Raw genomic sequence first — 13,482 nt, 5'->3', positions numbered from 1 at the left:
TTAACTTAAATTCAAAACAATATTTTCTTGGGTTTTTTTTTTATGGTTAAAAACCTGGAAATTTGGCCTGTGTCTACCAATTATGAATGTTTAATGCAGGATTGAAGGAAGAGTATCACTTTTTAAAGACTAAGCTGTTGTTTTATTACTTACATGGAAACAAATTGGTTTGAATTTGACTAGCTTCCTGGCTTGTTATTATGTGAGAAACTGAAATTGAAGTTTAAAATAGAGTCTAATAAATTGTTAAATAAACAAGTTTATTTATCTAGTTATATATTTAGCAAATTAGAGTTTATTTTAATCTATTAATTGATTGCATGCAATAATACATTAGAAATTTGTTAAAACAAAATTGCAGCTGGAGTATTTTCCCTTCTTAACTATGTGGGAAGAGAAATGGTAAGAGGAGAATATGCTAATCCTGTATTTCGTGTGGATTCATTCCTGCTTGTTCCAAACCATGACTTGTATTATATGTGAAGGCAATCACAGAAGACTAATGTTCAGTCACCTGAAAGGAATCTTTAGTTTTTATTTAGAAATGCAAATCATTTTGCAAAGAGATTTTATCTTTTAAACTGTTAGCTTGAAATATAAATTCTACCAGTACTAGGTTGTAGTGACCATAAGAAGACAAAGTCTATGTTTTATTTTTCCAGACTGTTTTTAATTTGGGTTTGCTGTTTTCCCCACTTGAATAATATAATATGACTGCACAATAGTGAGCTTGGCTTGGCTTCCTCCACCTCCACAATATTTAAACTGAGCTAATTATCAAATAAAGTTTTTATTTAGCACTGCATAACTATTTTCATATTATTTCCTACTCCACTTTTTATTCTTGCATCCTCAAAACACCATGAAACATAATCCAGAAAATTCATCTATTTTCTGGAACAGAGTTGGATGTGGGGAAGCCATAGCTAAAGCGGGAATTACATTTCACTTTCACTGGCAGACAAACATTGGTGAATACATAGTTAAAATTGTAAAGTCTTATTTGTTCAACAGGAATAAGGGAATATGACCATAATTATTTTGGTTAGTGATTTGTCAAAGCTTGAGGTTCATTATTCATTTTAGTTTATTATTCAGATTACATTAAGGAGGTTCTGTTGCTTTTAGAAGGCATTTTATTTCAGTAATTGTTTTGTCTTTTAGATTTAACATGAAATTGTATCTATTTAGTGTTTTTCTTTCCTACAGGTTGTAAAGGCATATGACCGTGTGGAACAGGAGTGGGTAGCTATTAAAATTATAAAGAACAAGAAGGCTTTCCTAAATCAAGCCCAAATAGAAGTGCGGCTTCTCGAGCTTATGAACAAACATGACACAGAAATGAAATATTACATAGGTATTAACTTGTCTTTTCAGCTACTTTTAACTATCTTAGAGCCTTTATCTTTATAATGATGAACCATTATATTTTCATTGTCTTTTTAAAGTAATAATGTTATATTCTTTTTTTTTTAATCTTACCAGTTCATCCTTGCAAATAATGCATTTTTAGGCTTTTTAAGGAGCATTGTGTAATAATTTCTGTAATTTCTTAAACTTTTACCATGTTATGTATTTGATCTGGGTCTGTTTTTGCTATTTTTGCACAGTATTGCCTCTAAAATTTTAGAGATGGCACATTTTGGGTGACTGTCGCTATTTTATGCAGAAAGTCACCACTATTCATTACGTACAATAAATGGATCCACACTTCTTGCTGGAGCGTACCATTGCTCTTTTTGATTCAGGAATGGAAAATTTTATGTCTACATATGATATCCATCTGTTTAAACAATTGTTCATATTTTTGATGGTTCATTTTAGGTTGTTCTAGCAGTAGTATATTTCTTGGAGACAGTTTAATGTTAATAGGCAGTTTGTCTTTCTTCCAAATTGAAACTCGTGAACATTGCTTCTTTGATAATCTTAACAGTGGACCTTTTACAATCAAGTGATATTCCATTTAACAATATCTACCCTTTTATATTCCAGCTTTCTCCTATACACTAACTGAACCTAGTGGAGATAATACAGTGTTGAATTTTATGAGCAAGTTATATACTCATAAATAGTCCCCCCATGAGATATAAACATTAAGGATTTCGTTTTACTAAGATGGAAATGATGACCTGAAAAGCAGGTTCTCCAAAAATAATATAAAATAAGCAATTGCATTTCTATTTATGCCTTCTATTTATGCCATTCACAGTGGCATGTATGTTTTGTTCTGATTTTGTTTCTGAATCCTTTGTGGAGAGGTATGATTGAAATACTATGCTTGGCCTTGGATATATTTATTGAGTTTAATTATTTAAATACTAAGTTTACTTATTGAGATGGGACCCTGGATCTCCCTAGATCAAATCCAACCTTTGGCCTAATAGATGAGACTGGTTTCTATGTTTCTCAGGTAACCCAGATTCAGTGGGACTAAATTGCTCCAAGTAATACTGAGAGAAACCAAATAATGTGTTCTGTGGGGGGGGGGGGGGTTCAAAGTTCTCATCCTAACCTGTAAAGCTCAGAAAGGTTTGTGACTGTCATATTTGAAACACAGCCTTTTTTCATTATGAACCTACTGTAATTTAATCTGTACTTTGGAATGTTCCACCATCAGAAGAAGCTAGACAGGTAGAAACATAAGACAATGTCTTCCTAATTCTCCTTAAGGTTAGACTAGTCTTTTCTTTATTTAATATCTTTTGTAGGATATTAATTTTTCCTCACATGTGGCATGTGATTGTTCTTAGCTGAGCTCTCCATTTTTCGGAGCATCTTCATGCCTTAATTTTATTATTAACATTTTAATTATAAGACATCTTGAGGATGTAGGTGCTGAGATTATTTCTTTAACAATGAATGAATGAAAGGAAAGAAAGAAAGAAAGAAAGGAAAAAAGAAAGAAAGAAAAAAACACCAAGAGACAATCAGAGAAACACTGTATAAGCACTTTTAAACTACTTTTATAATTCTGAAATTATAAAAAGTCTTTTTTTCTGAACTAATAAATAGTTCTGTAACTACTGTTCCTTTTATGTAATTCAGAATGCATTAATTACTTGTTTGCAACTCATTCTGTTGCAGAATCAAAGACAGTATATAAGGGCAGTTCCAAAGCAGCACCAAACATTCCGAAATTTGCTCTTAACATGCTTAGTTGATTCTACATATGAAAATAAAGACAAACATTCTCCTTGTAATGACAGCAGTATAGTTCTGCTTTAGTTGTTACTGTACATTTAGTTCAATTGAATTTCAGTCTAATCTCAAATAGTTTAAGTAGAAGGGTTTTAATTGTGGTGTACTAATCAGAAAAGTCAGTTTCCACAATTCATATATCACTCTGATTCAACTGAAACAAGATTTAGAAAACTGAAGCCTTAAGCTTAGGAAGTCCATAGGTATCTGAAGGGGTATAGTCTGCACATGTTAAAGAAATAGGTGCAATGTTTTTGATTTTAGCATCATGTAATTTTTAAAGAAAGAAATTATAACTTTTTTTCCCCAAAAAGTTTCTGTTTATGGATATAGAAAAGTCAAAGGACAGTTGTACTTAAAAAAAAATGTTTGGCAGACAGCTCCACCTTTGGGCAACCCTTGGAAGCAATGGCTTGCTTAGGAAGATGCTTGAAGGTTTGAGGCTATGCCTGTAATTTAACTCCCCCTCCCCCTTTTTTTCTTTCAGTGCATTTGAAGCGTCATTTTATGTTCCGAAACCATCTCTGTTTAGTTTTTGAAATGCTCTCCTATAATCTTTATGACCTTCTGCGGAACACAAATTTCAGAGGGGTTTCACTGAACTTGACGCGAAAGTTTGCACAACAGATGTGTACTGCACTGCTTTTTCTTGCAACTCCTGAACTTAGTATCATTCACTGTGATCTAAAACCTGAGAATATCTTGCTCTGTAACCCCAAACGAAGCGCTATCAAAATAGTTGATTTTGGCAGTTCTTGCCAGCTTGGACAGAGGGTAAGTACTATCACTTAAACATATTTCAGTATAGCTTGTTGTTTTGTCTGCTTGTTTAATTTATATTTTAAATAAATAGCATATTCCAAAAATTTTTATATTTTCAGAATTACTACACAAGGACAAAGTAAGCAAAATGTTTTGTAGCTATAGAGGGACTACCAGTATTTCTGCTTGTTTCCTAATTAAACCTTCAAAGTGTAGAATACATATCCATTTGGCTGCAGGATCCGTAAGAGAGAATAATTCTGTCTGCAGTGTAGTGTACAGTTAAGCACTGTTGAACTCTTTACTACATCATAGCTAGCATATTAAAAGTTTTACATTTCTAAAAGATTAGCATGTTGCAACATCTACATGCCAGTCAAGACTTTTGATGGCTCAAATGGCAGAGTATTTTGGTTTCAGAAAGCAAAAGGACAGGGTTTTTTTTGTTTTTCTAAGTTTGCTTGAGGCTATACGTTTAAAGTTTTGATTTAAGTATTCTGTAAGGGAATTATAGGGCTATAGGCTAGTCTAGTAAATTTAAAAAAAAAAATCCCAAAGAGGTCAACACCAAACCGCTTCCATATTGTTGCCAAGAATATATATAGATGTGTCCATGTATCACCTGGAGTTGAACTCAGCTTGAAGGAGGCTTTATTTTATTAAATTGTTTAGAATCTAGTCACAAAATTACATTACAGTTTTTACAGTGTAATTCCATATATGAGTCTTTGAAAAATAAGGAAACATAGGATTGCAGTCCATGAAGCAAAATATTTTAAACATTTTTATTCTGTTGAATAATTGCATATTTAGCTTTAAATTTCTTTCTTAACTACCAAGTTTTCTAACATTTTGAAAAATGTTTCTCTCCTTATTTTGTACTTCAAACAAGTTATTTGCAGTCCAGAATCATTAACATCTAACTAGAAATTGGTTTGGGATTATTTAATGTCTTTGTTTATAAATTGCAGATATATCAATATATCCAGAGTCGTTTTTATCGATCACCTGAGGTGCTATTGGGAATGCCTTATGATCTTGCAATTGATATGTGGTCCCTCGGTTGTATCTTAGTGGAAATGCACACTGGAGAACCCCTCTTCAGTGGAGCAAATGAGGTATGTAATTCTACAAACAATATTTACCTCTTTGATGTGATGGAGAGAGAGGGAAGGAAGGAGGGAGAGAGAGATGTGTGCTTAATGTCATTTGGAATTCTGCATGATTGTTCTGCATAATCCTGATTTGCATCTGATTGTCCTACTGTTTGAAAGAAGAGAATACATTTATATTTACATGCATTTATATTATGCTGAGTTGCCTATTTCTTCAGTTTCAAAGATTTGGTTACGTTTCTAATTGATTTTCCCCATTCTACACAGGTTGATCAGATGAATAAAATAGTGGAAGTTCTGGGTATACCACCTGCTCATATTCTTGACCAAGCACCAAAAGCAAAAAAATTTTTTGAGAAGTTGCCAGATGGCTCTTGGACCTTAAAAAAGACCAAAGATGGGAAAAGGGTAAGTAGATATTTTGAAACTTTGATCTAGATTAATTTGTTTGTAGCCAATGCTGATTTAAATGAGAACAATTTCAATCCTACCTAGAAAAATCTTATTAGGAAGTGTAATAGTAAAATAAAGGGCAAGCATACATAGGATTTCAGCCCCCAAACACTTAGCTTTAGATACATGGTCAGAAAAAAACTATGCAGTAGTTGTTGTAATTATTTAACTATATAGCCTTTACCAACAAGAATAAAAGCATAAATAATAAAAACTTTAAAAATATAAAAATATTCCTTCACCCTAACCCCTTTAGGGGAGCTATTTCGGTCTAGAGTTTAAGGTACTGGACTCAGAACAGGGAAGCTTGAATTCTGTTGTAGGCATTGAAGCCATCTGGGTGAATTTGGACCAGTCACTCTCACCCTAGGAAGAAGGTATTGGCAACCACTTTTGGAAATGTTGCCTGGAAAACCACATGGAATATCCATGTAGTGCCAGGAGTCAATATTGACGTGAAAGAATAAAGAAATTAAAGGTGACAAGATAAAAATACTTTCAATTGGAGGTTACTCTTACCTCTCTTATATGTTGAGTGGATTTGTTTTACAGCATATGTTAACTCACATATTATAAACTTTGTAAATTAGGGAATTCTGGGAAATCATGGGGAAATATTCTCTGTTCATAGGGAAATAGTTTACAAGCATTGACATCTGATCTATGCATGCTTAGTGGTTGATGTAATACATAAACATAATACTAATCTACATATGGCAATTCTTATATATCTTGGTATGAAAATATTTCTCTAGGTTTTCTTTTAAAAGTAAATGAGCATCATTAATATTTTGATAACTGTCAAAGTTTCAGAAGTGGTTTGATATTACCAGCTTCTTAGGCCTGAGAGAGAGTGGCTAGCCCAAGGTCACCCAGCTGGCTTTGTGCCTAAGGCAGGCTAGAACTCACAGTCTCCCCATTTCTAGCCTGATGGCTTAACCACTACACCAGACTGGCTCTCAAAATTGCAGGGACTCATCCAGGCAGTCACCAGGAATCAAAAAACTGACTTGAAGGCAGTTTTTTTTAAAAATAACTGGAAATATTTGTATTATTAACAATACAATGATAACAATGCAATGATGTGAAATAATATGAAAATGCAATTAGCATATTTATTAAATGAAAAGAATTTCTAATTTTCAAACAGGAGTACAAACCACCTGGAACCCGTAAACTTCACAATATACTTGGAGTTGAAACAGGAGGACCAGGAGGGCGTCGTGCTGGAGAGTCAGGTCATACTGTAGCTGACTACTTGAAGTTTAAAGACCTCATCTTAAGGATGCTTGATTATGATCCAAAAACCCGAATTCAACCTTATTATGCCCTGCAGCATAGTTTCTTTAAGAAAACAGCAGATGAAGGTACAAACACAAGTAACAGTGTCTCTACAAGTCCTGCTATGGAACAGTCACAGTCTTCAGGAACCACTTCTAGCACATCTTCAAGTTCAGGTATGCTCGTGATTCATAGAAATTTTAGAAATGAAGTGTCTGTAAGAATATTTACTGTCTGAATAAAATGTTCTTATTCTATATTATTTTAAATCTGGTTCTCTCTAATTTTTTTTAAATTAAATACCTGCTACCCTTTTTTCCTTCAGTAACTTTCCTGTCTTCATATCAGAATTTCTGATTGTATCATCTTCCACATATTTGTTTTGCTTGTAATTAAAGGTGGCTCTTCGGGGACAAGCAACAGTGGAAGAGCACGGTCAGATCCAACACACCAGCATCGACACAGTGGTGGACACTTCACTGCTGCTGTGCAAGCTATGGATTGTGAAACGCACAGTCCACAGGTAGTTTTGAAAGGAAGTCTCTGTTAACTAATTATTGGTGTATTTAGATAACCAAATGGTCCTGTTCCTTGATCACATTACAACAATAATCTTTGATCAATTCTGCAAATTATTTTTATTATTCAAATAATTATTAGATTATCTGATTTAAAACCTAAATAATTGCCAGAAAAGCTGATAGTTACTTCTAAATTACACTGCTAAAATGTTTGAAAAGTTGACTTATGCATTTGCTGAAGACATATTTGATAGTCAGATCCAAGAACTTTTGTAATACTGCAGAAGACAGACACTAAAAAGATGTAATGACAATATTTCATTTTTTTGAAGTCTAACGTATATTTTAGGCTACATATTAATCAAGTTCAATGTACTGTTATATTTTATTTTGTGATCCTATGTAGATTCTGTTTTTTTTAAACGCACGTCTAGCTCTGCTTTATTTAGCTTGAAGGCATGACATAAAATAACTTTATTTTTGTTTTGTTATAGGTTCGACAGCAGTTTCCTCCTCCTCTTGGTTGGCCAGGCACAGAAGCTCCTACACAAGTCACTGTTGAAACCCATCCAGTTCAAGAAACCTCTTTCCATGTTACCCCTCAGCAACAGAATGCATTACACCATCATCATGGAAATAATTCCCACCTCCATCACCACCACCACCACCACCACCACCATCACCATGGACAGCAGGCCTTGGGTAGTCGGACCAGGCCAAGAGTCTACAATTCTCCAACAAACAGCTCGTCCACCCAAGATTCTATGGAGGTGGGCCATAGTCACCACTCCATGACATCCCTGTCTTCCTCTACAACTTCTTCCTCTACATCTTCCTCCTCAACTGGTAATCAAGGCAATCAGGCCTATCAGAACCGCCCTGTGGCTGCTAATGCATTAGACTTTGGACAAAATGGAGCTATGGACGTCAATTTAACGGTCTATTCTAATCCACACCAAGAAACTGGCATAGCAGGACATCCAACATACCAATTTTCTGCTAACACAGGTCCTGCTCATTACATGACTGAAGGACATCTTGCAATGAGACAGGGAATTGATAGGGAAGAATCTCCCATGACAGGAGTTTGTGTTCAGCAAAGTCCTGTGGCCAGCTCGTGACTAAACTGAAACAGATTTGTTTCTTGTGTGTTTTTATAGAAGTGGTGTTTTTCCAAAAAAAAAGTGCAAAGCTGCTTGAATCAGGAGGAGATAGACTTATTGAACCGCTACAGAAGGGCAAAGCTAACTATTTTTTTAAACTTGAACAGATTGCAGTGAAGTTTTTAGAGCCATGTTCATACCTATCCTAGATAGCTTTGAGAAGATTTCTCACCTTCTTGCCCCTGTTTTAATTACTACAACCAAGTCACATATATATTTTTCCCCTTGTTCAACAGAGATGAATATTCAAGAGTTGATCTTAGTTGCAAGTATATTTTAAGGCATGCCCAGAATCATATAAATGGGCATTTTGAGGTTTTCCTTTCTTTTTTTTTTTTAAATAGTGGGGTGGGGTGGGGGAGAGTAATAATGAGTTTCCATTCCCCAAACATACATGAACACAAAAAGCAGTACTGTAAGGAAGAGGGACCCTAAGATTACAAAACAGAATCTTTAGCTGTAAAAAGAGTGGTTGTAACGGTGTTCATGAGACACATTGAGCATGCTAAGTGGCGGTGATCAAGACTCCTTATCTGAACCTACTGAGAATCAAAGCAGCAATTATATTGGGATTCTGTGTCTCATGTTTGAGGCTACAATCAGTTAGTATTGAAATATGACTGGTCCTGTAAGTAAGGTGCACTGAGAAGCAATCAACAGGTTGGTCTTGGCCAGTCCAGGGGAAGTCTTAAGTGGTGGTCTTTGGGATAACCTTTGGCCTTATGGATTTGGACTCTAAGTTAGAAGAGCCTACCATTTCAGATGCAATCACTTTTGGACATGCTTTTGCAGACAGTCCTTAATGCTGAAAACACAGAGAATGGGTAATTCAAGAGGCCTTTCTTTTAAAATAGACTTTGTGACCCACTTATTGTAAGGTATTGCAAGGTCACTTTGCGTGTGTCATAAAGCTGACTTCCTTATTGGTTGAAGGTCACAGGAGTAGTGGTTTGCTTTTGATGAAAATAGCTACAACTGTGTTCCTCTCTGCTTTTCACTTTCTTTTTTCCTTTCTTCCTTCTATGTCTTCTTCCTCTTTTTGCTTTTTCTGGGCACGTGGTTTCTCCACTGTTACTTCTGCACAAAGATGTCTTCTGTTCAACCTGAACATTTTTAAAAATGCAGAATTTTATGTGACTGCTTTTTTGCCTCACAATTATGCTGTGAATTTTACAATTTTTTTTCTTTTTTGATAATTTATTGTACCAAAGCTGTTTTTATAGCACATAGATGTCTGTAACCAATAATGTAGCAGTTCTGCACTTTGACACAAGGTGTAACTAGACCATTTTTAAATGTCAGTTGAAAATTATGGCTGTACTATTGCTTAAACAAAACTGGAACTGTTGTTAATTCATAGCCAATACATTTATAACAGTCTGTGTACTGAACATGATAGATATGACATCTAATTCAACACTATAACATCTATTGCATTATAAATGTGTTCAAGCTTCTGAAAGTAAAAGGGACGGTAAATCCAGAAGCTATGAAACCAGCAGTTAATTTGTTGTATTCCTTATTGGCATAAATGAAAACTTGAAGGCAAGACCTTGATTGCATGAACATATCCAAAACACTAAGACGAGTGAAGTAAAAAAAAAAAAAAAAAACTCATGTGAGACCTGAGGCTGAGTAGGCTGTACTTAACAGGAGGGTCTGCTGCCTTAGTTTAACACAATTAGCTTGGCAGTTGCTAAATTTCAGAACCCATATGAAGATTTTTAAAATACAAATACAAACATTGTGAATTAAATTGAGGAATTGGGGTAATAAAGTGGTTATCTTTCCAGATTAACACTGTTTTGCCCTTTACATGAACAGAAGCAGTAATCTACCTCTGCCAGTAAACCAGTTTAAAAGGCCATTCAACAGATTACCATGCACTTCAGACTGGTTAGTTCCTTATAGCAAACTAGGTCGGTTCTTCTGAACAAATTTTTTTCTTTCTTTTTATAATCATTCCTTATATTGGCAACAGAGAGGCTGAATACAGTGGAAGTATGAAAGAATGCTTTAGAAATGAGTTTTTGTAAAGCAACTTTTTTTTATCAAGGTATCCATATTTATTTTATATTGCAATATTAAGCCTGTGAATTAAAGTGTTTTTGAACATCTGCAGTTCAAAAATGTTTGCTGAGCAAAAGGCTGTCATCATAAAAATGGAACATTGAGCTTAGCAATACAAAAAGGAATCCAGTATGTACTGCTGTCTAGGAATATAAGGGTAACATATATGGGTAACTTTTCTTGTGCTGGTTGCCACATCTTAGCAAGCACCAAAAATTACTGTTTTTAAATTTACATAAGGAAAAATCATAAACTCCAGTGCTTCTGCATACTGTGTTATGTTACAGTCCAGTTTTGTGTGCTTTACTACACAGTTTGGTTACAGGACTTCTGTGCATTGTAAACATAAACAGCATGGAAAAGGTTAAATACCTGTGTTCAGATTGTAAGATCTAGTCCGGACTTGCTGTGTATATTGTAACGTTAAATGAAAAGACAAGCCCTTTGTATTATAGTCATGCAGTCTTATGTATGATAAACAGTTGAATAATTTGTCCTCAGACTCTTTACTGTGCTTTAAAAAAATAACTTAAGATAAAATGTAAACATAGTAAAATCTTCCTATGCAATTAACCTACTTCAAGGCCTGGTCTGCTAGGTATGATTATAGTAACATGTAAATATTAGAAACATTTGAGACAGATTTTAAGAGATTATGGAAGTAAAACTTGGAGGTCTAATATATTATTTTGAGCTTTTAATTCAAATAGCAAGACCTTTTTGAAATACCCACACCACTTCTCTGTTTTATTCTGACTGTAAAACATTATTTCTAGTTTTTAATTGTATACATTTTTACATTAAGTACTTTTCATATGTTTCTTTTATTTATATAGTGCCTAAACAAGACTGTCTCACAGCTGTAAAACTGTAAAACAGTTCTGATACTGCCAACAGGCTTACAAACTAGCCACAGCACTACAGGAATGTACTTCCCTTTTATTATTTAAGTTAATGCAAACTAAGTTAAACTATTAAATTAGAAACACATTTTTGAAAAAAGATACATTTAAAACATCTTCGTCCATCCATCATAATTTTCTTTGGTTTTTAAAATTGATAATCCTTTTTCACCTGATACCTCATTATGAGGTTTGCTATGTGCAGGGACATCTTGTACCGCATCATTGTATTGTTGATGGCTGTGAGAAGCTGTTAAACCAAAAGTCAAAACATGCTTGTTCACTTTTTTGTATGCAATGTTCAGAAAATGGGCCATGCACATATTCAGTACTCCTTATCTTAATCAGCAACTAAGGTTAAGAACAAAATTTGGCCCCATATAGGCAGCTGTTCCGACCTGGAGCACTTGGCAAAGAAATCAATACAGCTCTTGCTCCCTCAATTGCCTGCTATAGTATGTTGGGTATTGCTTCAAGAAGCAAGAACATTCTTCATTAAACCCTTCTTGTTCACTATGTAGTGTGTGGGTAGCAAGAAGAGAAGGGTTTGTAGGCTTTCCATGCAAATATACTTGCATGGGCTTATCTTTACAAAACAGGGTCTAAACTAATAAATAATGCAAAATTTATCACGAATAATTGGGTTTTAGCCTAATTTCTTCTAAAATGTTAAAGGTGTGAAGTGGCGATTATCCATAATTAATATTATGCCTTTTAGTCTAAAATTATTTTTTATTTCAGTTACTCAGTATGCCAAAATAAATTTTAAAAAGTAGTATATGTTACGACAGGTTTCAATGCAGGTCTGCACAATACATTGCTTTGTATGTCCAAATTTGCACACAGGAAGGAGCCATGAAGCCACATGAAGACTGATCATAGCCACTTGATGTATTACAATGATGAGCTTGCCACCCATTTTACTTTTGCGTCACATTCAGATGGGGGGGTCACAACAAATAGCTGATGGAATTCAGTTTAACTTTTGCTCTATAGCAGTTTAGCCATCATTCTTTTAAATGTAAACAGCAAGTAGATAACATTCAGATAGGATTTGACCTGAAGCTGCACCTATTTGAGCACAGAAAAAACATAGTAAAAGTCCTTTAGTGAGTTGAGGACAAAGAAAAAACTATAAGGAATGGAAGAGAGTACATAAGTGTAAACTACAATCTTGCCTGTTTTTATTAACAATATTGCTAAGGAAAGAAGAGTTGTTATTTAATTCTTGCCCCAATCAAGAACACTAGTAATGGAATTAAATGTTGTGCTCCTCAGAGACTCAATGCCTGGTTTAACTCCTGAAAGTTAAGAATGGCTGAGCTTACATGCAAATGATTGAAAATGCAGCATATTTGCTTCTTCATTCAGGTCTCTGTGATTTGCACACATGGATTATGCATCTGCACAGAAACCTCAGAATCTGCTAAAATTTACAATGTTGTTTGGACTAGGCATTGCTACCACTGAACTTGCAGTTTGTTTTTAGCTGGTACAGTGTTAGCACTTGTCCTCCAGTGAAACAGTCTTTCTGATTACTTCCAATTCTTTGAAACTGCTTTGATTGTTAGTTAGGACACCTTGTTTGCACAGGCAAAGCACTACCCTCTGATGGACATACAGTAAATGCTTTTTAGCTTGATGAAGGTCATCAGTAATTTATAAGTACTGCCAGGCTGCAAAGCAGGTTCGTCATAATTGTTCTAATTTGAAAGCTGCTCTGGGAATAAGCTTTCTAGGGAGGGGAGGGGAGGGGTGGGATGGGGTGGGGTGTGTGGATTCCAAAGCTATTCCATCTCTGATAAAATTTTCTTGTGCCTGCAGAGGAGTGTCAAATTTTTACTTTGCTGTTATCTACACCAAGTTGAGAGTTGGTGTAGAGTCAAGGTTTTCTCAGACACCTGTTCTACATGAGTCCAGATAGTCTGATCCCAACTAACCTTGAGTTCCTCTTCACAGCGGTCTCCAATTCAACAGCTGTTTTTTCCACCACTGTTGAATTCTCCAATTTGTACTA

General features: G+C 34.8%; 1 protein-coding gene across 2 annotated transcripts in view; it reads left to right on the top strand.

Annotated features, from left to right (window-relative positions):
• The window catches only part of DYRK1A (dual specificity tyrosine phosphorylation regulated kinase 1A), a 142,753-nt gene extending 131,696 nt beyond the window's left edge, over positions 1–11,057 (top strand). For both annotated transcript variants that reach the window (XM_063305360.1, XM_063305361.1), the window contains 7 exons: positions 1,210–1,357; positions 3,686–3,972; positions 4,932–5,078; positions 5,343–5,483; positions 6,679–6,985; positions 7,208–7,332; positions 7,825–11,057. In XM_063305360.1, the coding sequence (XP_063161430.1) occupies positions 1,210–1,357; positions 3,686–3,972; positions 4,932–5,078; positions 5,343–5,483; positions 6,679–6,985; positions 7,208–7,332; positions 7,825–8,451 (1,782 nt within the window). In that variant the 3' untranslated portion in view covers positions 8,452–11,057. The remainder of the gene's footprint in view (positions 1–1,209; positions 1,358–3,685; positions 3,973–4,931; positions 5,079–5,342; positions 5,484–6,678; positions 6,986–7,207; positions 7,333–7,824) is intronic.
• Positions 11,058–13,482: the final 2,425 nt, after the last annotated feature.

The sequence above is a fragment of the Candoia aspera genome, chromosome 5, assembly GCF_035149785.1.
Source record: "Candoia aspera isolate rCanAsp1 chromosome 5, rCanAsp1.hap2, whole genome shotgun sequence".
In the NCBI taxonomy this organism is placed as follows: Eukaryota; Metazoa; Chordata; class Lepidosauria; order Squamata; family Boidae; genus Candoia; species Candoia aspera.
The sequence above is the reverse complement of the archived record's forward strand: the minus strand, read 5'-3'. Positions and strand labels throughout refer to the sequence as shown.